Source organism: Centropristis striata, chromosome 24 (assembly GCF_030273125.1).
Source record: "Centropristis striata isolate RG_2023a ecotype Rhode Island chromosome 24, C.striata_1.0, whole genome shotgun sequence".
Lineage (NCBI taxonomy): Eukaryota > Metazoa > Chordata > Actinopteri > Perciformes > Serranidae > Centropristis > Centropristis striata.
The window spans coordinates 1,729,975-1,756,338 of record NC_081540.1 but is presented as its reverse complement, the minus strand read 5'-3'; the positions used below and the strand labels follow the sequence as shown (position 1 = coordinate 1,756,338).

The 26,364-nt window shown below is 35.9% G+C and overlaps 1 protein-coding gene across 1 annotated transcript in view; it reads right to left on the bottom strand.

Annotated features, from left to right (window-relative positions):
* Positions 1 to 26,364, bottom strand: part of LOC131962628 (collagen alpha-1(XXVIII) chain-like) — a 48,905-nt gene that overhangs the window by 15,780 nt on the left and 6,761 nt on the right. Inside the window, exons 4-26 of the mRNA XM_059327577.1 lie at positions 25,466 to 25,486; positions 25,271 to 25,333; positions 22,600 to 22,653; positions 22,461 to 22,505; positions 21,578 to 21,604; positions 21,234 to 21,278; positions 20,910 to 20,954; positions 20,236 to 20,289; positions 18,247 to 18,315; positions 18,091 to 18,159; positions 16,882 to 16,950; positions 12,547 to 12,615; positions 8,839 to 8,907; positions 7,722 to 7,790; positions 7,540 to 7,608; positions 7,388 to 7,459; positions 6,586 to 6,654; positions 6,428 to 6,499; positions 6,260 to 6,328; positions 6,060 to 6,128; positions 4,501 to 4,569; positions 1,910 to 1,978; positions 278 to 346 (exon numbers count right to left, since the gene is read on the bottom strand). Coding sequence (XP_059183560.1) covers positions 278 to 346; positions 1,910 to 1,978; positions 4,501 to 4,569; positions 6,060 to 6,128; positions 6,260 to 6,328; positions 6,428 to 6,499; positions 6,586 to 6,654; positions 7,388 to 7,459; positions 7,540 to 7,608; positions 7,722 to 7,790; positions 8,839 to 8,907; positions 12,547 to 12,615; positions 16,882 to 16,950; positions 18,091 to 18,159; positions 18,247 to 18,315; positions 20,236 to 20,289; positions 20,910 to 20,954; positions 21,234 to 21,278; positions 21,578 to 21,604; positions 22,461 to 22,505; positions 22,600 to 22,653; positions 25,271 to 25,333; positions 25,466 to 25,486 — 1,395 coding nt within the window. The remainder of the gene's footprint in view (positions 1 to 277; positions 347 to 1,909; positions 1,979 to 4,500; positions 4,570 to 6,059; positions 6,129 to 6,259; positions 6,329 to 6,427; positions 6,500 to 6,585; positions 6,655 to 7,387; positions 7,460 to 7,539; positions 7,609 to 7,721; positions 7,791 to 8,838; positions 8,908 to 12,546; positions 12,616 to 16,881; positions 16,951 to 18,090; positions 18,160 to 18,246; positions 18,316 to 20,235; positions 20,290 to 20,909; positions 20,955 to 21,233; positions 21,279 to 21,577; positions 21,605 to 22,460; positions 22,506 to 22,599; positions 22,654 to 25,270; positions 25,334 to 25,465; positions 25,487 to 26,364) is intronic.

Below are 26,364 nucleotides of genomic sequence, written 5' to 3'. Positions count from 1 at the left end.
TGCTGGACTGGGACCTGCAGAGACTCGTCTTTAGGACTCTGGAGGACGTTTGGGGACACGAGGAAGCTGCTGCTCATCATCACACACATGAATCTGTGGAGATTCACACTCTGTTCATGTGTCAGCAGCTTGTTCACACTCTCTGGATGCTGCAGAGAAATGACTCAACAATAACCAGATAAAGTCTCATTTACAGGCTTCAAACTGGACTTTGAGAGGGAAAAACGTGCATGAAAAGTAGAAAAAGAAGCTGTTTTATGAGGAGAAATGTAAGTACCAGAGGTCCTTGGAGGCCTTCGCCTGGAGGTCCTGGTAAACCAGGCAGTCCTCTGAAGCCAACGTCGCCCTGCACACCACAAACACAAACACAGTCAATGAATAGAAACACAGTCAATGTGCAACATCATACAAAAATATAAAGAATGATCTCATTTCTCAGCCTCTGGAGCAGACAGAAATATGAAATAAAAACCATCTGAAAGCTCAAACTCTTGAATTTCCTTGTCCTAAAAAGCATGAAAACATTATTTAAACATGTTGCATTTCATCAGTTAAGATGAAGTTAAAAAACGAGATCCTGCAAAATGTGCAGGTGTCTCATCCGGTCTATGCTTTTAATGTCTTTACATGAAAAAAGTTATTCTTTTACCAAAACTTTACATTTTAGTTAGTTATTTTTATAGTTTTTTGAGACAGTTTTTTTTTTTTTTTTTGCAATATTGATCAAAGAAAATGTTTAACACAGGCGATTCTGTAAAATAGTTAGCTCATATTTATTTAATTCAATAAAGGGAAACACTTTTTTCTCCTGATACTACCTTACAATACTGTTGGTGTTATTTCTACCCTTCTTTTAAGTTTTCATATTTGCCTCACTCAACTTAACCCTCTGAAGTCCAGGAGATTATGGTTCAAATTTGTCAACTTCCTCTGCATTCATTTCTGTCTCTGTTCAGCATCTTTCAGTCTGTCCTTACATCACATGTATGGCATTTAAATTAAAAGTATAAAGCTGCCAGGAACCCAAAATACAAACAAAAGACACAGGTTTCTATGGAAATGTACCAATTTTTTTTTACTATTTGTCCACATAAAAAAAGCATAAAATATAACAAATAATAAAACTATAAAACATTCGGTTTGCATGTAAATTAAAAATAGTAATAGTATTCATTATAGAAAGGGAAATTCAAATTTTAAAATGGTCTAGAAACATAAATGTCACACTGAAAGCTCCTATGATTGAACTTTAACTGGCTTTCTCAGCTTGTCTACATATCGTATATAAATAAAGTTATTACTGTAAATAAAACATGTGTTTTTCCATAAATAGATGGACTCCAGAGGGTTAAAGGTAAGAAAGTAATCAGGAAAATGTTTCTTTAAATGAGTCCAGCACTGAGAGAGTCAATGCAAAGTTAAATCCACTGTCAATTTTGTGTGTTTTTTGGTTAGTTTTGTGTCTTTTTTTGGCCCTTTTTTGTCTTTTCTGGTTGATTTTGTGTCTTTTTTGGTAAATTTTTTGTGTTTTTTGTTAATTTTGTGTCTTTTTTGTTTAATTTTGTGTGTTTTTTTTTGTTCATTTTGTGTGTTTTTTTTTCATTTTGTTTGTTTTTAGGTTAATTTTGTGTGTTTGTGTTAATTTTGTGGCTTTTTTGGTTAATTTTGTGTCATCTTTGGTTAATTATGTGTGCTTTTTTTACTTTTTTGACTCGAGTGAAAACTAGTTTCCTCAAACAAATGATTAGATCTGTCTCTGTGGAGAAACTTCAGACCCTGTGGATCCACCTGCAGGACTGAGTTTGAGCTTCCACAGCACAAAGTGTTTCCCTGCTGCAGCTTCTGGCCTCACAGAGAAACCGTCTGCATCCTATCAGCTCGTACATCATGTTGTAACGCTGTTTCTCACCTTCGGTCCGGGGATGCCGACTCCTTCCAGACCAGGTTCTCCTGGAAGTCCTGGTAGACCAGGAGGACCCTGAACACCACACGACACAGAAACAGAACAGGTCTTACAGATGCAGAAGTTATTAAATAAACAGTTTCACATTTCTCAAGAAAACTGGAGAGTTCCTGGTCCTGCTGAGGTTTTTTACAGGGAGAACCTGATGAAGCTTCAGGTGAAATGTGTTGTTTTTACTCTCAATAAATGTCAGTAAAGTCCTTCCTGCTGTTAACTCTTTATCTCTTCATTAGTACGTTTAGACGTGGTTTAATTCAGTTAAAACTCCCTCTTTACTCTTTACTGATTATAAACAAAGCTAAAGATTATTTTGGTTGCTCAATATAAAGTATTAAAAGTGAGATTTCCATGTTGTTCTTAATGCAAACCTAGAGCTTGGTTAAGTACTTTGTAAAATGTAATAAAATACTCATCATAATCAGAGAAATACAGAGAAATGCAAAGAGAGTTATTGACAATAACCAGAATCATTATGAATAAAATCATGTTAAATGTCTAGATATCAGCTCTTAAATTAAACTCTTATCAGCTATCTTTGTTCTTATCATTATATTTGTCCAAACAAATGTACCAAACATTAAAATTAACAAGAAACGGAAGAAAACAAGAGTGGTTTAATTAATTTTTCCACAACTGTATATATATATATATATTTGTGTGTATATAGGCAGAGAATGAGGCTATGTTGTGGTAACTGTCACTGTCGGAAATTATATATTTTTTTAACATTAAAGCATGTAAAAATGTTCTCGTAGAAACCCAAAAAACCTGAAAGTCTGCAGCTGAAAATGAGCATCACACGTCTCCTTCAGGTGAGATGTATTAGCGCTGCTTGCTGCTCAGATTTTGTAACATTTGGAGTGATCCCGGCTAGCTGTTTCCCCCCGTTTGCAGTCTTTATGCTAAGCTAAGCTAAGCTAGCTGTCAGCTGAGTGGAGCTTCATATGTAGCGCACAAACTACGATATATAAATAAACGGATTCCTCTAAATGCTGAACTGTTCCTTTAAATCTCTCCAGTTTGACATAAAGACATGTTTAATACTAATTAGTTGTTTTACTTTGAATGCAGGACTTTTACTGTTTGATGTATAAAATAAATGTCTGTTTAACGAGACATAAATATGTCTGAACTAGTGATTGATCTGTTCTGGATCAGGACTCTCTGAGGTCCAGATGTTCACTCTGGTGTGTATAAAGTGATGTTTCTGCTCCTGGTTGTGTTTCTAATGGAGCTGCAGGAGGTGCAGATGTTCACTCTGATGTGTATAAAGTGATGTTTCTGCTCCTGGTAGTGTTTCTAATGGAGCTACAGGAGGTGCAGGAGGTGCAGATGTTCACTCTGATGTGTATAAAGTGATGTTTCTGCTCCTGGTTGTGTTTCTAATGGAGCTGCAGGAGGTGCAGATGTTCACTCTGATGTGTATAAAGTGATGTTTCTGCTCCTGGTTGTGTTTCTAATGGAGCTGCAGGAGGTGCAGATGTTCACTCTGATGTGTATAAAGTGATGTTTCTGCTCCTGGTTGTGTTTCTAATGGAGCTGCAGGAGGTCCAGATGTTCACTCTGATGTGTATAAAGTGATGTTTCTGCTCCTGGTTGTGTTTCTAATGGAGCTCCAGGAGGAGCTGCAGGAGGGTCAGATGTTCACTCTGGTGTGTATAAAGTGATGTTTCTGCTCCTGGTTGTGTTTCTAATGGAGCTGCAGGAGGTCCAGATGTTCACTCTGATGTGTATAAAGTGATGTTTCTGCTCCTGGTAGTGTTTCTAATGGAGCAGCAGGAGGAGCTGCAGGAGGGTCAGATGTTCACTCTGGTGTGTATAAAGTGATGTTTCTGCTCCTGGTTGTGTTTCTAATGGAGCTGCAGGAGGTCCAGATGTTCACTCTGATGTGTATAAAGTGATGTTTCTGCTCCTGGTAGTGTTTCTAATGGAGCTACAGGAGGTGCAGGAGGTGCAGATGTTCACTCTGATGTGTATAAAGTGATGTTTCTGCTCCTGGTTGTGTTTCTAATGGAGCTGCAGGAGGTGCAGATGTTCACTCTGATGTGTATAAAGTGATGTTTCTGCTCCTGGTTGTGTTTCTAATGGAGCTGCAGGAGGTGCAGATGTTCACTCTGATGTGTATAAAGTGATGTTTCTGCTCCTGGTTGTGTTTCTAATGGAGCTGCAGGAGGTCCAGATGTTCACTCTGATGTGTATAAAGTGATGTTTCTGCTCCTGGTTGTGTTTCTAATGGAGCTCCAGGAGGAGCTGCAGGAGGGTCAGATGTTCACTCTGGTGTGTATAAAGTGATGTTTCTGCTCCTGGTTGTGTTTCTAATGGAGCTGCAGGAGGTCCAGATGTTCACTCTGATGTGTATAAAGTGATGTTTCTGCTCCTGGTAGTGTTTCTAATGGAGCAGCAGGAGGAGCTGCAGGAGGTGCAGGAGGGTCAGATGTTCCTCTGGACCATAAAGAGGATCTACAGCCTGGACCAGCAGGAGAACCAGGCAGGTGGAGGAACAACAGATTTATGAGGAGAGAGGAGCAGGATCTCACCAGGGGGCCGGGGTAACCGTCTCCTTTAGGGCCAAACGGCCCAGAGGGGCCCGGGTCTCCTCGATCCCCCTGCAACACACACACACACACACACACACACACACACACACACACACACACACACACACACAGGTCAATAACTCATGTAAAGGATACAGAGAGATTTAGAGCAGAGAGATCAGAGGAATGTGGATGAAACAGACACGAGCTGTCAGATGATTTCTGCTCCTGGAGGAGCAATTCATCACAACAGGGCCACAGGGCCTGGGTTAGGGCTTTTAGGGGCTTTTAGGGGCTTTTTGTGTCTTTTCTGCTTGATTTTGTGTCTTTTTTGGTTAATTTTGTGTGTTTTTTGTTCATTTTGTGTCTTTTTTGGTTAATTTTGTGTGTTTTCTGGTGATTGTGTGTCTTCTTTGGTTAATTATGTGTGTTTTTTGGTTAGTTTTGTTCCTTGTTTTGGTAATTTTGTTTCTTTTTTTAGTCATTTTGTGTCTTTTCCCACCTATTGTGGTAATTTTGTATCTTTTTACGCCTTTTTATGTTATGTAATGTTATGTTTCGTGTGTCTTTTTTTGTTAATTTTGCGTCTTTTTGATAATTTTGTGCCTCTTATGGTCATTTTGAGGTTTAATAGGCCAATCAGTGACTTTTTCCAACATTTTGTGTCTTTTTGATCATTTTGTGTCGTTTTTGGTCAATTTCTGTCCTTTTTTGTCTTTTTTTTTGGTCATTTTTCGTCTATTTTGATCATTTAGTGTCTTTTTTGCAAATTTTGTGTCTTTTTTTCTGTCATTTTCCATCTTTTTTGGTCATTGTGTCTGTATTGGTCTTTTTTCTACCTTTTAAGGTAATTTTGTATCTTTTTACGTCTTTTTTGGTCAATTGATGTCCTTTTCGGTTCATTGGTTTGGTTAATTTTGTGCCTTTTTTGGTTAATTTTGTGTGCGTTTTTGTCATTTTGTGGCTTTTTTGGGTTAATTGGGTGTGTTTTTTGGTGATTTTGTGCCTTTTTTGGTGATTTTGTGTCTTTGGTTAATTTTGTGTGTTTTACACAAAATGTTAATTTTACATCTGGTTTGATCATTTAGTGTCTTTTTTTGGTACTTTTCTGTCTTTTTTTTTGCAAATTTTGTGTCTTTTTTGTTAATTTTGTTTTTTGTTTTTTTTTCCATCTTTTGTATCTTTTTACGTCTTTTTTGACATTTGGTGTCTTTTTGGTCATTTGACATCTATCTTGTGTCTTTTGTGTCTTTTTTGTGTCTTTTTTTGGTCATTTTACATAATTTTTTGTCTTTTTTTTCTGTCATTTTTCTACCTTTTAAGGTAATTTTGTATCTTTGTACGTCTTCTTTGGTCATTTTGTGGTCTGTTTTTTTTTTGGGGGGTGTGTGTTGCTTTTTTTTACATCTGTTTTTGCTAATTTCTCTGGATGCTGGTTAAAGATCAAAGAGCCAGATCTGCCTCAGATATGACATCATGCAGGAAGTGTGTGTGTGTCAGCAGACAGCCGGCTGTGTTTTACAGTTTAAACTGTGTGTGTGTGTGTGTGTGTGTGTTACCTTGGGACCAGGCAGTCCGTAGCCGGTCTCCCCGAGCGGACCAGGAGGACCACTGGGACCTGGATCCCCCTAAAACACAAAACAGTAATAATAAACTCTTTATTCTCTCTTTTCATTTACAGTCAACAACTTCTACGTTCATATTAACAACATAAAACAGAAACTAGAGAATAAGGGGAGCAGACTGGGACGATATTTACCTTCGGCCCTGAGACGAAGCGTCCTGCTGGACCAGGTGGACCCCCCCGGCCCTGAGACCCTGGTTCTCCCTGAAGAACAAGAAGAAGAGGTTAAATCAGCCATTAATCCTTATTATTTAAGCATAAAAACAAAGATCCAGCAGCTGATTAAGGCTGATTGCGGGTCACCTTTGGTCCTGAGGGTCCAGCGATGCCGGGGGGTCCCGTCAGACCCCTGATCCCTCTCTGACCCTGGTCTCCCTGAACCACCACAGAGAGAAACACCGTTACTGGTCTGATGTCCTGAGAATTATTAATAAAGCTTTTAATAAGGACTCTTTTCTTACCTTTTCCCCCTGGGTGCCGATCCCCTGGGCCCCCTCGGCCCCCCGGAGACCTACAGGACCCGGCTCGCCCTGGACACACACACACACACACACACACACACACACACACACACTTTATTATAACTCTATTAACAGGATCAGACTCATGTTGTAACGTCTCGGTTAGATTACACTATGTTTAAAGATTTTTTCTTCTCTGCAGGTTGCGTCGTTGGTCGTGTTTCCATTAAAGTGAATTTAGAAGCAAAATTGGCATTAAAGAAAAAATGAATCAGTGAGTTTCCATCAAATAAACAAAGCTTTGTGTCATTTGTTTGGTAATTGTATCTCCTTTTTAGTCAATGTGTGTCTTCTTTCGTCATTTTGTGTCTGTTTTGTGTCATTCTTGTTCAATATGTGTCTTTTTTTGGTCATTTAACGTCTATTTTTGTCATTTTGTGTTGTTTCTTGGTCAATGTACGTCTTTTTTGGTTAATTTGATGTCTATTTTTGTCATTTTACATATTTTTTGGTCAATTTGTGTCTTTTTTGGTCATTTTACGTCTTTTTTGGTCAATTTCTGTATTTTTTTGGTCATTATACATGTTTTTTTGGTCAATTTTTTTTTTTTTTGTCATTGTATGTCTATATTGGTCATTTTGTGTCTTTTTTGGGTCATTTTGTGTGTTTTTTTTTGTCATTTTTTGTGGGGTTTTTTTGTCATTTTTTGTCTTGTTTTGGTCATTTTTCTTCATCTTGGGTCATTTTTAGTGGTTATGTGTCTTTTGTACATGTAATGAGAGCAGGTGGAGATTTAAAGGACCTTCTGTCCAGGAGCCCCGTCCTCTCCCGGTAGACCCGGTAAGCCAGACATCCCCGTGGACCCCGGCTCCCCCTGAGGACAGAGTCAGCAGTCATGGAGATGTAAATGATATAAATATAAAGATATTAATGGTTTCCGCTGCTCTGACTCACCTTAGATCCAGGTTCTCCAGCTCCTCTCTCCCCCGGGGCCCCGACCTCCCCCGGCAGACCCTGGTCCCCCTAAAACAGACACGATGAGACAGCAGGACTTCTTAACTTCAAGTCAACACATTTAGCTCTGTGGTGTTGATTTAACATCATGTATTAAAGAGAGTGTTAGTGCTGGTTCAGACCTTGGATCCAGGGAAACCTTCTCCTGGGGTCCCTCTGCTGCCCGGCGGGCCCCGAGGCCCCTCCATACCCTGCAGCAATCAATCAATGATCAATTATTACACATGAACACCAAGTAAAACTGGATGGCTTGGACACATATTACATGTATAGAGTCTTCAGTGACTCTTTTCTCCACATGTCGACTTGTTTCTCAAAGTGCATTATGACTTTTTGTTTTTTTCTGCTGTAAAGCCTCCAGTGGCCAATTAAGGAACTGCAGGTTTTTGCATTTCTGCAGCAGCTTTAATTTCTCTGCTCTCACTTGGTTTTTAGCAATTAAACATTTTTGCTTCATAGAAGAAATTTCTTATAAATATTATATATATAAATATTCTTTCTCAGTGCGATCGCTTGTCTTGGTCAACTTACGTCTTTTTTTGCTAATTGTGTGTCTTTTCTTGGTCATTGTACGTGTTTTTTGCTCATTTAGTGTCTTATTTTTTGTCATTTTACGTCTCTTTTTGTAAATTTTATGTCTTTTTTGGTCATTTTGTGTCTTTTTTGCTCACTTTGTATCTTTTTTGGTCATTTTATGTCTTTTTTTTCCATTTTGTGTCTTTTTATTTGTCATTTTGTGTCTTTTTTGGTCATTTTGTGTCTATTTTGGTCATTTCGTGTCTTTTTTCGGTCATTTTACGACCAGTGCGATAGCTGGGCTTTGATTATCAGCTTCAGTCTTCAGACTCACTTTAGTCAATTTATCAGATTTCACTCTGCAGAAACAAAAGACTTCATGCAACAGTTTCATAAATCAGTGAGTTCCCGCTTTATCCTCCAGTTCATCTCTTGTTCTGCCTGAGTGGAGACTTGTTTTACTGCCTGTATGTGAAGTAAATGATCATTAACTCTTGTTGTGAAATCAGAACCATGTCCTTCCTCACATGTTGCTCCAACTGATGCAGTATCTATCTAATGAATCTGTTTTTATATGAGGAATAGATGAAAAGGTTGTTATCAGCGCTAGAGGGAAGTCTTCTCTTTAACTCCTCCACCCTGATAATTATCATCCAGTCTTTTAAAAACACCAGGATGGATTTTCCTTTAGGAACACCATGTAAATGTGTAATAGCGACCCACCTTCTCGCCCTGGATTCCTGCTCCTGTGAGGCCGACGGGCCCCGGCAGACCTGGAGGGCCAAAATCCCCCTAAAGGTTGGAGCAGAACGGAGCTTAATGATTATAAGATGTCAGAGTTTAGAGTCTGATGCCAACTGGGACACTTCAGCATTTATTGCATGTGGAAAGAATCCAACTGAGAGCATTGTTTGCCAAGTTTTTGCATATTTCCTCTTTGATTGTATGAACATGCAGCATCATAAACTCATGTTGTTAATGCACAGAAAAGCCCAGAGGCAACAGTTTGTCATTACCACGTAAAATCATTGCAATTATCTGAGAGAAAAGATTATTATTCCCAGTCCTGTTTTACTCTGTGCAGAGTGCTGCAGGAAGCATGAAAAACAGCATAAAAATCCACTAAAGAATTATAATAGATGGGGACCAAAACAACAGATTAAAATGCGACAAATTCACAAGAAAAATAAATACATTTACGAGAAAAAAGTTCAAAATTCATGGGAAAAAAATCTTACATTTACGAGAAACGTACAAATTTACAAGAGAATAAAACCATACATTTATGAGAATAAAGTTACAAATTTACCGAAAAGAATCACAGATTTAGGAGAAAAAAAATCTAGAAAATACAAGAAAAACCTGAGGAAAAGGTTAAACATTTCTCTGAAAAAAACACGTAAATTGACAAGAAAAAAATCAGAAATTTAAGAGAAAAAAATCTGAAATTTAAGAGAAAAAAATCAGAAATTTACGGGAAGCAAAATCACAAATTTACAAGTAAAAAAGTCTTAAATTTACGAGAGAAAAAAATCACAAATTTACTGAAAAAAAAATCATACATTTACGAGAAACGTGCAAATTTACAAGAGAATAAAACCATAAATTTATGAGAAAAAAAGTTACAAATTTACCGCAAAGAATTACAGATTTACGAAAAAAAAAATCTAAAAATTACAAGAAAAAACGTATAAATTTAAGAGAAATAAAAAATCACACATTTCTGAAGAAGAAGTTACAAATTTCCCTGGAAAAAAACACGTAAATTTAGGAGAAAAAAATCAGAAATTTAAGAAAAAAAAATCACAAATGTAAGAGAAAAAAAATCACAAATTTACGAGAGAAAATCTTAAACTTACGAAATGTCAGCGTTGAGAGTCTGATGCCAACTGGGGCAGTTCATCATTTATTGCATGTGGAAAGAATCCAACTGAAGGCATTGTTTGCCAAGCTTTGTCATATTTTATTATTATTATTATTATTATTATTATTATTATTATTATTATTACTATTATTATATTTAGTTGTTTTTTTTTATCTTCGTAAGAAACAAATAATCATCAGGTCACTCTGCTCGGGCCACTTCATCACTGCTTGCAGCTTTAATTGATCTTGTTTTAAGAGTTAATTTCTTATTTTAAGCGTTCAACATGCTTATTTCTAGGTTTATTCATCCACATTTTATTGAGAATTGGTGGTTGTGGGCAGTGGATGTTTAGGGGGAGATAGCAGGTCAACAATCTCTGCCAAATAAAAGTGGTGACATTATATGAAGGTTAATCTGAGATGCAGCTCCACTTTAAACCTATTAAGGTGTAAAAGGGTTCAGAGAGTTCATGTCTCATCATTTATTGCATGTGGAAAGAATCCAACTGAGAGCATTGTTTGCCAAGTTTTTGCATATTGCCTTTTTAATTGTATGTTCATGCAGCATCATAAACTCATGTTGTTAATGCACAGAAAAGCCTGCAGGCAACAGTTTGTCATTACCACGTTAAAACTATTGCAATTATCTGAGGGATTTCACCACCAGACCTCAGTAAAACTGTCAGCACGTCACTGAGAGGAACTCCCTTTGTGTTTCAGCAGAAAGGTCACATTTTAAGATGAATTATGCAAATTTAAGACACATTTTAACCCTTAATAGGACACTCCAAATTTCAACCCTAGAGAATATTTGAGGATATTACATAAAGCCAGAATGTGTAAAAAAAAAACATACAGACCCGGGGGAGGGAGGTAATATTTGAGAACATTATTGAGAAAAAAATGTGCAGATTTATGAGATTTAAAGTGGTGAATCTGCAAGAAAAAAGTTTTTTTTTCTTGTAAAGCTGCGACTTTTTTTGCGCAGATTTGCCACTTTAAATCTCTTAAATCTGCAACTTTTTTTGCGCAGATTTGCGACTTCAAATCTCTTAAATCTGCAATTTTTTTTGCACAGATTTGCCACTTTAAATCTCTTAAATCTGCGACTTTTTTGCACAGATTTGCCACTTTAAATCTCTTAAATCTGTGACTTTTTGTGTGCAGATTTGCCACTTGAAATCTCTTAAATCTGCGACTTTTTTGGCGCAGATTAGCCACTTTAAATCTCTTAAATCTGTGACTTTTTTGCACAGATTAGCCACTTTAAATCTCTTAAATCGGCAACTTTCTTTGTACAGATTTGCCACTTTAAATCTCTTAAATCTGCAACTTTTTTTTGTGCAGATTTGCCACTTTAAATCTCTTAAATCTGCAACTTTTTTTGCACAGATTTGCCACTTTGAATCTCTTAAATCTGCAACTTTTTTTGCACAGATTTGCCACTTTAAATCTCTTTAATCTGTGACTTTTCTTGCACAGATTAGCCATTTTACATCTCTTAAATCTGCGACTTTTTTGCACAGATTAGCCACTTTAAATCTCTTAAATCTGTGACTTTTTTGCGCAGATTTGCCACTTCAAATCTCTTTAATCTGCGACTTTTTTTGCACAGATTAGCCACTTTAAATCTCTTTAATCTGCGACTTTTTTTGCACAGATTAGCCACTTTAAATCTCTTAAATCTGCTACTTTTTTTGCACAGATTTGCCACTTTAAATCTCTTAAATCTGCTACTTTTTTGCTCAGATTTGCCACTTTAAATCTCTTAAATCTGCAACTTTTTTTGCGCATATTTGCCACTTTAAATCTCTTAAATCTGCTACTTTTTTGTGCAGATTTGCCACTTTAAATATCTTAAATCTGCGACTTTTTTTGCACAGATTAGCCACTTTAAATCTCTTAAATCTGTGACTTTTTTGTGCAGATTTGCCACTTTAAATCTCTTAAATCTGCAACTTTTTTTGCACAGATTAGCCACTTTAAATCTCTCAAATCTCTGACTTTTTTGTGCAGATTTGCCACTTTAAATCTCTTAAATCTGCAACTTTTTTTGCACAGATTAGCCACTTTAAATCTCTTAAATCTGTGATTTTTTCGTGCAGATTTGCCACTTTAAATCTCTTAAATCTGCAACTTTTTGTAATAAACCGGGTTTATTTACATTTTTATTCATACTAAATATAACGTCATAGTCAAGTTCTCCTCGTACAAGTCATTGAAGAATAACACGACTGTGTCTTTCAGATTTTTCTTCTAAATTTTTTAATTAATAAAGTTAATATTATGATATTATTATCATCCATGTGGTTCTACGAGCAAACAGAGAGACATGGAGACCTCATTTAGATATCCACTGAAGTTACCAAATATAGTTCTTCGCCCAATAAAGGGTTAAAGCATTTTGCATCAAGGTTTGTGAGTTTAAAGCTCCCCAGATGGCTGCAGAGACGAGCAGAAATCTGTTCTCCTCCTCCACGTCCAGACTGTGACCCTGATCACCTCCTGCAGACTCTGACCTCGTATATAAAACAGAAATCTGAAGCTTTCAGTGGTTTTATCTACCTTGTCTCCTTTGATTCCGGCGCCCGGCTGTCCTCTGGACCCCCGCGGCCCCTCCAAGCCTCGCTCGCCCTGAGAACCAAACACAGGTTATTGCATTTTCTCCTAAAATAGCAGAAAATATATGAAACAATCACAATATCACAGCATATGTAAGACAACAGGAGCAGAATGAGCTCTGTGACTCTGTGAGGTTTGGGTGAAAACTTTCCTTTAAATGTTTAATATAAATATAAATCACCTCAGACGTTTATGAGTTGGATACAAAAGCACCACTTTAAATCTTGTGGTTACTAAAAATGTGCTGAAAGTTTCTTAGAAATAAACGATTTAGCATGAAAAAAAAGCATAAAATCCCACTAAAGAATTATTCGCTGACCAAGACTAAAAAAAAACGGATTAGGTGACTGAATACAAGGACAAATTTACAAGGGAAAAAATCCTGAATTTCAGAGAAAAAAGTTACACATTTACGAGAAAAAAAATCCTAAATTTACAAGAAAAAACGTACAAATTTACGAGAAATAAAAAATCCTAAATTTACGAAAAAATAACTCACAAATTTACGAGAAAAAAATCTCAAATTTACTAGAAAATAATCCTAAATTTCCACAAAGAAAAATCTTAAATTTACGAGAAGAAAAATCACAAATTTACTAGAAAAAAATTGTACATTTACGAGAAAAAAAATCTAAAATTTTCGAGAAGAAAAATCACAAATTTACTGGGAAAAAAATCTTAACATTCCAAGAAGAAAAATCAAAAAATTTGCTAGAAATAAAAAATCATAAATTTACGAGAAGAATAATCACAATTTTACTAGAAATAAAAAAAAAATCTTAAATTTATGAAAAAATAACTTACAAATTTAGGAGAAAAAAAACACAAATTTAGGAGAAAAATCACAAATTTACTAGAAATAAAAATGTCATATATTTACAAGAAGTAACTTACAAATTTACGAGAAAAAAAAAACAAATTTAGGAGGAGAAAAATCACAAATTTACTAGAAATAAAAATGTCATATATCTACGAGAAGTAACTTACAAATTTACGAGAAAAAAAAACACAAATTTAGGAGGAGAAAAATCACAAATTTACTAGAAATAAAAAAGTCATATATTTACAAGAAATAACTTACAAATATACGAGAAAAAAAACACAAATTTAGGAGGAGAAAAATCACAAATTTACTAGAAATAAAAAAGTCATATATTTACGAGAAATAAATTACAAATTTATGGGAAAAAAATCACAAATTTATGAGAAAAACCCCTGAAGAAAAGGTGTCAGATACACATACAGAGATTGTCTGGAATAATTTAGATTTTCCACATTTTATTTATTACTTTAACTGTTTTTTGTCTCTCTCTTGTGAGGAAACACAGAATAAACTCTGTGACTCTTTGAGGTTTGGGGTGAAATGTTTCTGTCTGCATGTCGACGCTTCAGACGGAGATTTCTGGCTGTCAGACACGTTTGGCTCCGAGTGTGGTTAAATTCTTTCTGCAGCCTGTTACCACAGAAACCAACACAAAGCTGCCACTGAGAGTTTAATGTGACTTAAAGAACCTTTAACATTGTGTACATCAGACTGTAAAACCACAGAGAGAAGCTTTAAGAGCTGCAGAGTTCTGAACACAAACACACAGCAGGACCAAGTTTATTATAGTTCACAAAAACTAACGGAATAACCAAAACTAGAATTGAAAAAAACATTTTTCGTTAACTGAAATAAAAACAAAAATGAGAGTTTTTATGAAAATGATAACTGAAACTGTATTTTGTGGTCACAAAACTGACTAAAACTAACTGAAATTATTAGCAATTTATTAGAAAATACTTAATGGAAAAATGCAAAAATTTACAAGGAAAGAGTCATAAATTTTCCAGAAAAAACCCACTAATTTATGAGGAAAAAAGTTTCAAATTTACTAGAAAAATTCACAAATTTACAAGGATAAAATCATAAATGTACAAGAGAAAAAAAATCACAAATTTATGATAAAAGAGTTCCATATTTACGATTAAAAAAACTCATATTTACGAGATAAAAAATCTTCAATTTACTAGAAAAAAATTACAAATTTTCCAGAAAAAAAACTCATTTATGAGGAAAAAAAATCACCAATTAATTAGGAAAAAAGTTTCAAATTTACTGGAAAAATTCACAAATTTACAAGAGAAAAAAAATCACAAATTTATGATAATAAAAGTTTCAAATTTACGATAAAAAAAATCTTAAATTTACTAGAAAAAAGTTACAAATTTTCCGGGAAAAAAAATCATAGATTTATGAGAAAAGTTCCAAATTATGAGGGGAAAAAAATCGCAAATCTAGGATTAAAAAAAACCTCCCATTTATGAAAAAAAAAACAACTTAAATTTACTGAAAAAACACATTTATTAGTATATTAATGCAGCTTTTAGACTTGAGAAACTATAGATTTAGTGTGTTTGATCTCTTCTGTTGCTGCTAATGATGGAAACAGACTCATGATGCTGCTGAATCTGGATCCTGTCGGGACTCGTCTTCGTGTGAAGAACGCCGAGCAGAATGCCACCTGCCAGCCGCCCGAGGGCCGTCTGAGGCCACGCCCCCTTCCCAGGGACACGCCCCCTTCTCACAGAGGTGTCACATGATGGACGAGATGATAACGGGGACGTGGAAATAATATTTTCTCTCCGTTCTATTATCTTAATCACGATTATTTACCTGTCTGTGTTTATGGGAACAACAAAGAGCTGCTGAGGTGATTTATGATGCAGATGTTTAACATGTTTAACATGTTTAAGGGTTAAATGTTAAATTCAGATATTTAGATTATAAGTGTTAAACACCTGCAGCATAAATACAACTGAGCACAAACATCTGCAGCTTTTACTCCCAGAGACGCAACTTTTTACAGGCAGATTCCAGAAATCCCCCAATAAATATTCATATAAATATAAATCACCTCAGATTCACATTACTTTGATTTTATAAGGTCTGTATGGAGGCTGGAGGAGGAGATGAAGCCAGTTCTCCACTTATTAAACTCTTATTTTGTCAACTCATCCATTAGTAAACTAATAGTTTTGTTTCTGAGCTTGAGAATGATGCAAAAGCATCACTTTAAACACTATGTGTTCGCGAAAAATGTGCTGAGAAGTTGCTTGGAGATAAATAATTTATCATGAAAAAAGCATAAAAATCGACTGAAGACATTTCCGTTGAAGGAGACCAAAACAACAAATCAGGTGACTGATTGATGAGAAAAAAAGGTACAAATTTATGGGGAAAAAGTGACAAATTACGAGAAGGAAAAATACAAATTTACATGATAAAAGTAAAAAAAAAAATTACAGTTAAAAGTGACAAATTTACAAGAAGAGAAATCACAGATTTACGAGAAAAAAATCTTACAAATTTACAGGAAAAAAGTTTTAAAAATTACGGTTATCAAAAGATTATATTTCTGAGAAAAAAATCGCAAATTTACTAGAAAAAAATCTGAAATTAACAAGAAAAGAGTTACAAATTTACAAGAAAAAAATTCTTAGATTTACGAAAAGAATAATCATAAATTTACTAGAAATAAAAAAGAAAATTTAAGAGAAAAAACATACACATTACGAGATAAAAATAACAAAAGTTTATGAGAAAACCCCCCACAAATTTACTATGAATAGAAAATCATACATTTAAGAGAAAAAACGTGCAAATTTACAAGAAAAAAATCTCAAATTAACAAGAAAACCCCCTGAAGAAATAGTGTAAGATACACGTACAGAGATATTCTGGAATAACTGTGATTTTCCACATTTTATTTATCAGTTTAACTGTTTTATAAGTAGAGCTGTTTTCAGAATCTCCTCTACACTTTGACAAGTTAAATTCTGGTCGTTAAAGGTCTAAAAACTTTACGTTTTAAACATCTCTGTCGTGGTTTTAGAACTGTAGAATGAAAAAATAAGAGAAGCCAGAAGTTCTGATTGTCATAAATAAGAGAAGAAAAGAAAGTTTAATGAGCTGAAGTGAAACATTTCTGATGTTTGGAGTCAGAGCACCTGTGTGTGTGTGTGTGTGTGTGTGACTCATTGTTTCCTCCGTCTCTGTCTCTGAGGTGTTGAGGTGTCCTGGATATTTTCCTGATCTCGTCTGTCTCACAGCAGCATGATGTCATCTCACTTTATGAATTTATGGAACTTGTGTTCTCGTCTCTGTAACCGAACAACTTCCTGTCGCTACGGCGACGAGTCTGGACGCCAGACGGAGCCGCCGGCTGCAGCAGCAGCGGCTCGGCGTAGAGGTGAATGAGAGAAACGGGTCATGAGGTTCAGAGACATGATACTGACCTTTGGTCCCGGGAGCCCCTCTCCGGTCTGCCCTCTCTCTCCTTGGACTCCCTGTGGCCCTTGAGGCCCCTGAAGGAAACAAAACGAGGAGAAATGACCATCAGAGGAACAAACTGTACGCTGGATTATGACCTGAAAATTAACTTCACCAAAATCACAGATTCTACAGCAGGGGTCTCAAACTCAAATTACCTGGGGGCCGCTGGAGGCAGTATCAAAATAACCAAAAAAAGACAAAATTACTAAAAAAACACACACAAAATGACCAAAAAATGCACAGAATATCCAAAATAGACACAAAATTATTTAAAAAAGACACAAAATGACCCCAAAAAGACGCAGAATTACAAAAAAAGACACAAAATGATCCAAAAAAGACACAAAATGACCAAAAAAGACACAAAATTACTAGAAAAGACACAAAATTATTTTAAAAAGACACAAAATTACCAAAATAAAGATACAAAATTACCAAAAATTCACAAAATTACTAAAAAATGCACAGAATTACCAAAATAAACACAAAATTATTTAAAAAAGACACAAAATGACCCCAAAAAGACACAAAATGACCAAAAAAAGACACAAAATTACCCCAAAAAGTAATTAAAGGGACCTTCCACACACAACACGGCAAAGTGCCATTCATATAAAACTGACTTGCTGTTTCTTTAAGTTGCTGCAGAACAACAGCTCATGTGTGTGTTTTATTGTGAAAGATCCTTTCATCATCATATCATAAATGTGATCCAGTTAGGCGGAGACCTCTCACTTGTTTAAATAACTATTTTACTCTCTTTAAACTGGTTTTATGATTTGAGATCCAGGAATAAAATATGTGTTTGAGCTGTTTTTATACAATAGTTAGAGTCATGATTGTAACAGTGAACTCTCACCTTTGTCACATGCAATCACAGAGCTGTAAACTCACTAAAAACACTGTTTTCAGCTTCTCATTACGTGAGAGAGTGAGAGAACATCTGAACGAGCTCTTTAACAGGACGGGAAACACCAGAGAACAGATGTTCCAGCTGCAGGAGAGAAAGTTCAGCTTTTTGTTTCCTGCTGCATCAAATTAAAGAGCAGCTGCTTCAAAAATGACTGTGATTATTGTGTTAAACTGGCTGTTTTAAAGCCTGCAGACAGGTATCCTGCAGCATCAGTAACCATGGTTACCACCAGGGATGTTGGTGCCAGTTTGTGACTCACCGGAGGTCCCGGCTCGCCCTGTCCTGGAGGCCCCAGGGGCCCCGTCTGACCCGGGTACCCCACATCGCCCTGAAGAGAGAGAGAGATGTACTTATTATTATTATTATTATTATTATTATCATCTCCTCATGACAACAACAGGCTGTCACTCTTCACCTTGGGTCCTGGGAGGCCGATCCCTGTTTCTCCCTGGATTCCAGGAGGTCCTGGAAGTCCCCGGTCCCCCTAAAAAACCAGACAGGGACACACATGAGAACAGATCACAAACACAGGACACACTGTAGCGGTTTGACAGTCAGAGCTAATCTGACAATTTTCTTTTGTATTTTTGATTCGTCAAACTTACACAGGACCCATGCCTACCCATGCATGGACCCTACTAACAACCAGAAATTAAGCAACCTTTTCCAAAGGCGACCCATTAAACACTAAACACACACACACACACACACACACACACACAAGAATTTGCAATTCAACACAGTGTATTATACAATTCAATGCCCATAATTCACACAGCCAAAACACCAAAAATAGTCTTTTTCTTTCAACCAAAAATAGCCCTCTTCAGGTACCCAATAAATAAACAAAATAGATAGATAGATAGATAGATAGATAGATAGATAGATAGATAGATAGATAGATAGATAGATAGATAGATAGATAGATAGATAGATAGATAGATAGATAGAACTTTATTGTCAAAATTCGTTTTTGACAGGCTCATACAAAAAACACTACGAAAGAAGGAAACAAACATTAAAAACACAAAAATGTGTACAATCATGCTAAAAAGGAGGAGGGGGGGGCTGTTAAAAGCAACAGAGTCAGAGTCAAAACATAGTCGTTTTTTTAAATAACAGTTGGTCAACCAAAACCCAAACTAAGTGGGGTCACATGGCAACCAAAATATCCGAACTTTGCAGCGTTTTTTCGCGTCTAATAGAGCAGGTTTGACCGCGGCTTTACCTCCCGGTTGGCGGCAGACGTCGGAGAAGGACATCAGGTTGAAACCAGAAGTTTTGGAGCAAGAGGATTAATCCGATGGTGAGAAGCGAACAATACAAAATACAACACGGACTGAAAACCCGCTGCCAGGGATTGGCAGAGGTCACATGGCGGCCAAAATAGCCGAACTTTGGAGCGTTTTTTCGCCCTCCGGAAGGAAGAAAACGGTGGAAAATTGTGAATAGTAACAGGTTAAAAGAGGGTTTGGACTTGTACTGTGGGATCCTTCATTCCTTCAGTCAAGACTTTATTGGTAAAGAATGCAATCATTCACTGGGAGGCTGTAAATCAGGAGCTGGTGAGGAGGGAGTGGAAACGTTCACATACCACCACTGTTTTTTTAGTTTCTCTTGCCCTTTCAGACAAGTTGGGACAGCGTTTAAAGCCAGACATTAGTCTGCCGTTCAGGTGATACAGACTGACAGCCAGACAATCAACATGAACATTCTTCCAAAATAATTAAGGAGGGAACGGTCGGTGGGCTCGTGGCTGAAGTGGCAGCTATAACACCAGAGAGGGGCTTAAAAGAGGAAGAGACAAATAGGCTGACAGGTTAATAACAGACGAGACACTTCAGAGGCTTCGATGTTCCTCCGCTGATGGATCATAACTCTCCACAGAGTCTGTAGGGCCACCTGACGTCTGATATTTACGCCCATGATGAATCGATTTAATCTAGACGCATTTTAAATGTCAGCTCTGAGAGTGTAACACTTTATTATGTCACATGTCTTTATGTTCGTCCACATGCAGCCACTCATTTCATCTCTCAGAGCAGGTTACAGGGTCATTACGTCTGAGCAGAGGAAGGAAAGACGCTTAATCCGAACCAGACCGGAGCAGTTTATGACTCAGGATCTGGTTCTGGAGAAGGGGGAAGGCCGGGATTTGATACCAGCTGAACTTGAGGAAGGACGTCTGATCTACATCTTTCAAGAACAGACATAAAGTGACTAAAAGAGGATGTTAAATGGCCCAAAAAAGACGTAAAAATTACTAAAAAATATGTAAAATGACCAAAAAAACTTAAGGAAGGACGTCTGATTTACATCTTTCTCAGTTTCCTCTTGTTATTTAACACTTCACAGATTTCAGATGTTTGTTTCAAACGTGTCAAAAAGTGTTTTTAATACTTACTTTTTTACCCATCGCACCTTCAACTCCGATATCGCCAGGTGGACCAGCCACGCCCTGAAATCATGGAGAGATTTGTGAGATCCATCCATCCATCCATCCATCCATCCATCCACCCATCCATCCAACCATCCATCCATCCAACCATCCATCCATTCATCCAACCATCCATCCATCCATCCATCCATCCACCCATCCATCCATCCATCCATCCAATCAACCATCCATCCACCCATCCATTCATCCAACCAACCAACCAACCAACCATCAATCCATCCATCCAACCTACCAACCAACCAACCAACCAACCATCCATCCATCCATTCATCCAACCAACCAACCATCCATCCAACCAACCAACCATCCATCCATCCTTCCAACCATCCATCCATCCATCCATCCATCAATCCATCCATCCATCCATCCATCCATCCATCCATCCATCAATCCACCCATCCATCCATCAATCCAACCATCCACCCAACCAAGCATCCATCCATCCATCAACCCAACCATACATCCATCCATCAATCCATCCATCCATCCATCCATCCAACCATCCATCCATCCAACCAACCATCCATCCATCCATCCATCCATCCATCCATCCATCCATCCATCCAACCAACCATCCATCCATCCATTAATTCTGAGATAAAAACAACAGTTAATTTCACCTGAAGTCCACGGTTTCCTCTGGGCCCGAGGGTTCCTTCAGGCCCCTACAGAGAAACAACAGATGGTTATATTATATTATTCTCCACAACATCTTCATCATAAAGAGATTATGTTAGATGTTATGTTAGTAATGTTAGAGAGGTAAATAAATGTAAACTTTCTGTCAGATTTAATGTTAGAGAGGTAAATAAATATAAACTTTATGTCAGATTTAATCTTATAGAGGTAAATATAAACTTTCTGTCAGATTTAATGTTAGAGAGGTAAATAAATATAAACTTTCTGTCAGATTTAATGTTTGTGAGGTAAATAAATAAACTCACTCTGTCTCCTTTGATTCCCGGCGTGCCACACTCTCCTCTCTCCCCCTAAAACACAAGAAAAACAGTTTAATGGAGTCATTCTGCATCATTTAAAGTTTATAACACAACTTCCAAAGAGCAATTTATCCTGGAATGTTTTTAATGTACACAGTAAGTGGAGACTGTGGCAGACAGGCGTGACATTAAACACAGATTAAGGAAGCAGAAACACAATATTTCTGAAGTCTTTCTGGGTTCTGTGGTGCTTTCGAGGCACTTCATCAGGTCTGGAGATCATAAATCTGCAGCGTGGGAACCCGACACTGAGACGGTTCATAGAGAGTCTCAGCAGGATCCGTACGTACCTTCTCTCCTTTGTATCCAGGCTTTCCCTGTGTGGACAAAACAGGCTCTGTAAGTCAACAGAAACACTGCAGAACGACTGAACGACTCTCCAGATCCACAAACACACGACTCTGTTCGTCTGATTCGTCTTCACACAATCAGACTCACACAAAAAACACAACAGCACCACTTTAAATCTTGTGTTTGCAAAAAAATGTGCTGAAAAGTTTCTTAGAAATAATTCGTTTAGCATCAAAAAAAGCATAAAAAAATATTTATTAGTTGACCGAGACCAAAACAACAGATTAGTTAACTGAAAAAAGTCAAATTTCCGGGAAAAAAAAATCATGAATTTACGATAAAAAATGACAAATTAATAAAAAATATTCATAGAAATTTGTCATTTTTTTCTTGTAAATTTGTTACTTTTTTCTTGTAAATTAATGGGTTTTTTTCTCATAAATGTGTTACTTTTTTCTTGTAAATTAATGTTTTTTTTCTCATAAATTTGTTACTTTTTTTCTTTTAAATTGTTTACTTTTTTTTCCTGTAAATTTGTTACTTTTTTTTCTTGGAAAATTATGATTTTTATCCTTGTACATTTGTAACTTTTTCTCATAAATTAGTGATTTTTCATTATTTCGAGTAAATTTGTGATTTTTTCCCTTTCATATTAAAGGTTTTTTTCTCATAAATTTGTGATTTTTTATTTCTCGTAAATTTGTGATTTTTTTTCTTTTATATTTAAGGTTTTTTTTCTCATAAATTTGAAACTTATTTCTCGTAAATTTGTATTTTTTTCTCTTCAATTTATGATTTTTTTATGTCTGGTAAATTTGTGATCTTTTTCACAAATTTGCTAGAAATAAAAAATCATAAATGACAAGATAACAAACAACTCACCTCTGATCCTTCCCGCCCCGGCAGGCCACTGAGCCCCCCGTCACCCTGCAGGAAAAGACACGTTTTAGCTCCAGAAATATAATAATTTGGTTGGATTATGCAGTTTAATTAGAAACATAATATTTAAATGTTGGTGCACCTTCAGTCCTTTGAGGCCGGGGCTTCCATCTTCTCCTGGTCGACCCTTCTTACCCTGAAGAGAAAGTCAAAGAAACACCGTCAGAATCACTTTAGAAGAATAATATTTAGAGGCTCTTATTAAATTATTGGCTTCCACTACAGCATGCATATCAAATCTCTCAGTACTATTTGACTTGTTGCTGTGCAGGAAAGACCAAATGAAAACAGTTAAAAAAATATACTGCAAGATACGTTTCAACTTGATATGCAGGCTAAATATTTTATCAGGTTAAGTTAATAATTAATAAGAAAAAAAAAGTTTTTTAATTTACTTTATGCTCTATTATTATTGTTATTATTATTATTGTAGTTTTTGCTTTCGGTAATAGCATGGCTTTTTTTTTACTTGTATCATTATTTTATCATTTTTAATTAATTATTAATGAATTGTTTCTACTTAAATTAACCTTCTTGTTATTATTATTACACTTCTTGCTTTCCGTAGCGTTGGCTTTTTTCTCTCTTGTATCTTTATTTTATTATTCTTAATTTATTATTCATACTTTAATCTACTTCAATGAACTTTATTATTATTTTTTTAAAATTGTCATTATAATTATAATAATAATAATAATAATTATTATTATTATTATTATTATCATTATATTATTATTATCGTTTCTCATTGTTTGCTGTCATTTCCTTTATTATTATGATTATTATTATTATTATAAATATTTATTTAAACACACACACACACACACACACACACACACACACACACACACACACACACACACACACACACACTCCCACACACACACACACACACACACTCCCACACACACACACACACACACCAACAACAACTATAATAACTGCTGTATTATTTCTTGAGGAACTTTCTGTTAACTATATTATTATGTATTCTGCACAACAAACACTTTTACATTTCATACTTTAAGTACATTTTTGTACTTTTACTGCAGTAAGTTTTGACTGCAGGACTTCCCCAGTGTGGTATTAGTACTTGTACTGCAGTAATACTTCACCGTGGGTTACATTCATGTAGTGCAGCAGATGTTATTGGCTCATTATCTGCCTTTTGTTCTGTTAGTCCTGATGGCTGCAACATGTCTGAAGTTCAACATGTCTGGAGAGAGATGAGTCAGCCAGAACAAGTGTCTGGCTCTTCTCTCACGTCCTTCATGTTCTTATCTCTCACACATCTCTTCCTCATCCTCCTCTTCCTCCTCGTCTTCCTCCATGTGGAGCAGCTCTGTGTCGGAGCTTTAAAGGGTAATTACTCTGTTCTCATCCTGTGAAAATGCATCAAAGTCTACTTGTGGCCGACCTTCTCGGTGTAATTAGAGGAGCGTTTTCATCACGACACGCTCTGGCAGCACAACAAAGTCCTGATGTCGTGTCCTCACAACGTCCCGGCTTACATGATTCTGCTGATTTCACATGTAAATATCTGTTTAGGCCTGTTCTCAATAAACGCTGAGGAGGAATGTGAGGCATTCACTTTCCTCTCTCTGCTGCAGGGGATCAGAGCTCCTCAAAAAAACCACAAGATTTGACTAAAAACCTGCAATTATGTCGCCTGTTGGCATCAACGGAGCCTTTGTCAGCTGTCGTCCTCTGCTCCGCTTCACACGGAGCCAGAAGAAGAAGAAGACGAACCACGATGTGGTTTCAAAAAGAGATTTAATCTTGTTGTGTGTCACGGAGGAACCACAAAGAGCTCAATATTCAATAAATGAGAAACACATCATGTTCATACAAATAAATGGTGTAAAATATATTAAAAAAGACCTCATGTGTCGCCTCTGCAGCAGCTTAAAAACATATTTTTGTTAATTATTCCTTAAGAGGCTCAGCAGCCAATTCAATCCATTTGATGCATCCAATTTTTATTTATTTTATAAAAAATTTTTATGAGCACACTGGGTATCCTATATTTATTTATCTATTGTTATTAATATTATTATTATTATTATTAGTGGTAGTAGTATATTATTATTACTATTAATAATAATAATTAATATTAATAATTAATTAATTAATTAAATTAACAATTATTAATATATTATTAATATAGTTATTAATTATTATTATTAATAATAATAATGTTCCCATTACTATATATTTTGTTTTATTGTATTTATTTCTCTGCTTTTTATTTATGTACCTATTTACATCTAGCTACTAATTTATTTATTTTTTTATATTTAATAATATTATTATCATTATCATTATTATCATTATTATTATATAATAATAATAATCTCCCCTATAACTATTGAAAAAAAAACAGGTTTTATTACTTTTTTTTTTCTCTTGAAATGAGGCCTGATTTTGTATATTTCACTCAAATTTACCAATAATAATTTGAAAAATATATATGAAAATTATATATCATTGTGTTGGTCTTGAGGTGCCTTAGAAGTTAAAAAAAAAAGTTGTTAATAATTATTTCCTACATGTCATGGGGTCCTTTTTGACTAAATCAAACGGCATTAATAAAGTTAAAAATCTACTTTTCAAAGCTGCGTTTTGATATAAAAATATCTATAATGGAATTAAAAGTCCTATAAAACTCTGTTATTATGAAAATATAAATGTAGAGCAGTGACTTTGAGTGAATGAATGATGAATTATTGAATGTGTGTAGGATTAATACTGACCGGTGGTCCGACGGCTCCTCTCTCCCCCTTCTCACAGGCACACTGACTCTGGGCCAGAGGACACTGAGACACACAGACAGACAGACAGAGAGTGAGACAGGCAGACAGACAGACAGAGAGAGGGAGGGTGAGACAGACGGGATGTTTGGGGACACAGATCAAACAGTGCAGAAGGACCAAAGCCTCCAGACTCACCCCTTCATCTGCCAGAGACGTCTGTGGACAGAGAGACACAGGAAGTCAACATGAGGACAGAAACAGAAACACAAAAACAGAAACAGAGTTATAGAAACAGAAACGACTCAAAGAGCCAATTAAAGATCTGCTGGTCCAGCTGGTCTGGGATCAGTCTGTCTCATGGCCTCCACCTCCAGCTGAGTCCTGTCTTTATGTCTTTCCTCCTCTAACTCTCTCTCTCTCTCTCTCTCCTCTTCAAAGACAACCAACCGAACTCTGAAGTAAAAGAAAAGCAGCGATACAGGAGGGGGGACGGTCCCAGACTCAAATCACCTGACCAGAGGACCGGCCTCGCTTCTGATAAGACGTCTTTTATGGTCATTTTGTGTCTTTTTTTTAGTCATTTTAAGACTTTTTTTGGTAATTTTGTGCCTTTTTGGGTTATTATTTGGGTTTTTAGTCATTTTACATATTTTTCTGGTTATTTGGTGTTTTTTATCAGGAATTTTACACTTTTTTGGGTTATTTTTTGGCTTTTTTTTAGTAATCGTAGACCTTTTTCAGTTTATTTTGTCTTTTTTGTGTTTCTGTGGTCATTTTTACATCTTTTTTTGGTTATTTTGTGTGATAATTTAATGTCTTTTTTCTAATTTTAAGTCTTTTTAAAGTCATTTTAAGACTTTTTTGGTTATTTTGTCATTTTGTGGTCATTTTACATCTTTTTTTTCATTATTTTGGGTATTTGGGGTCTTTTTTTGTCATGTTGGGGCTTTTTTGGTCATGTTTTATCTTTTTGTGGTCATTTTACACCTTTTTCAGGTTATTTAGTGTCTTTTTTTTGCCATTTTGTGTCTTATTTGGTCTTGTTCTGTGGTCATTTTACATTATTTGGTGTCTTTTTTTTAGTAATTTTAAGT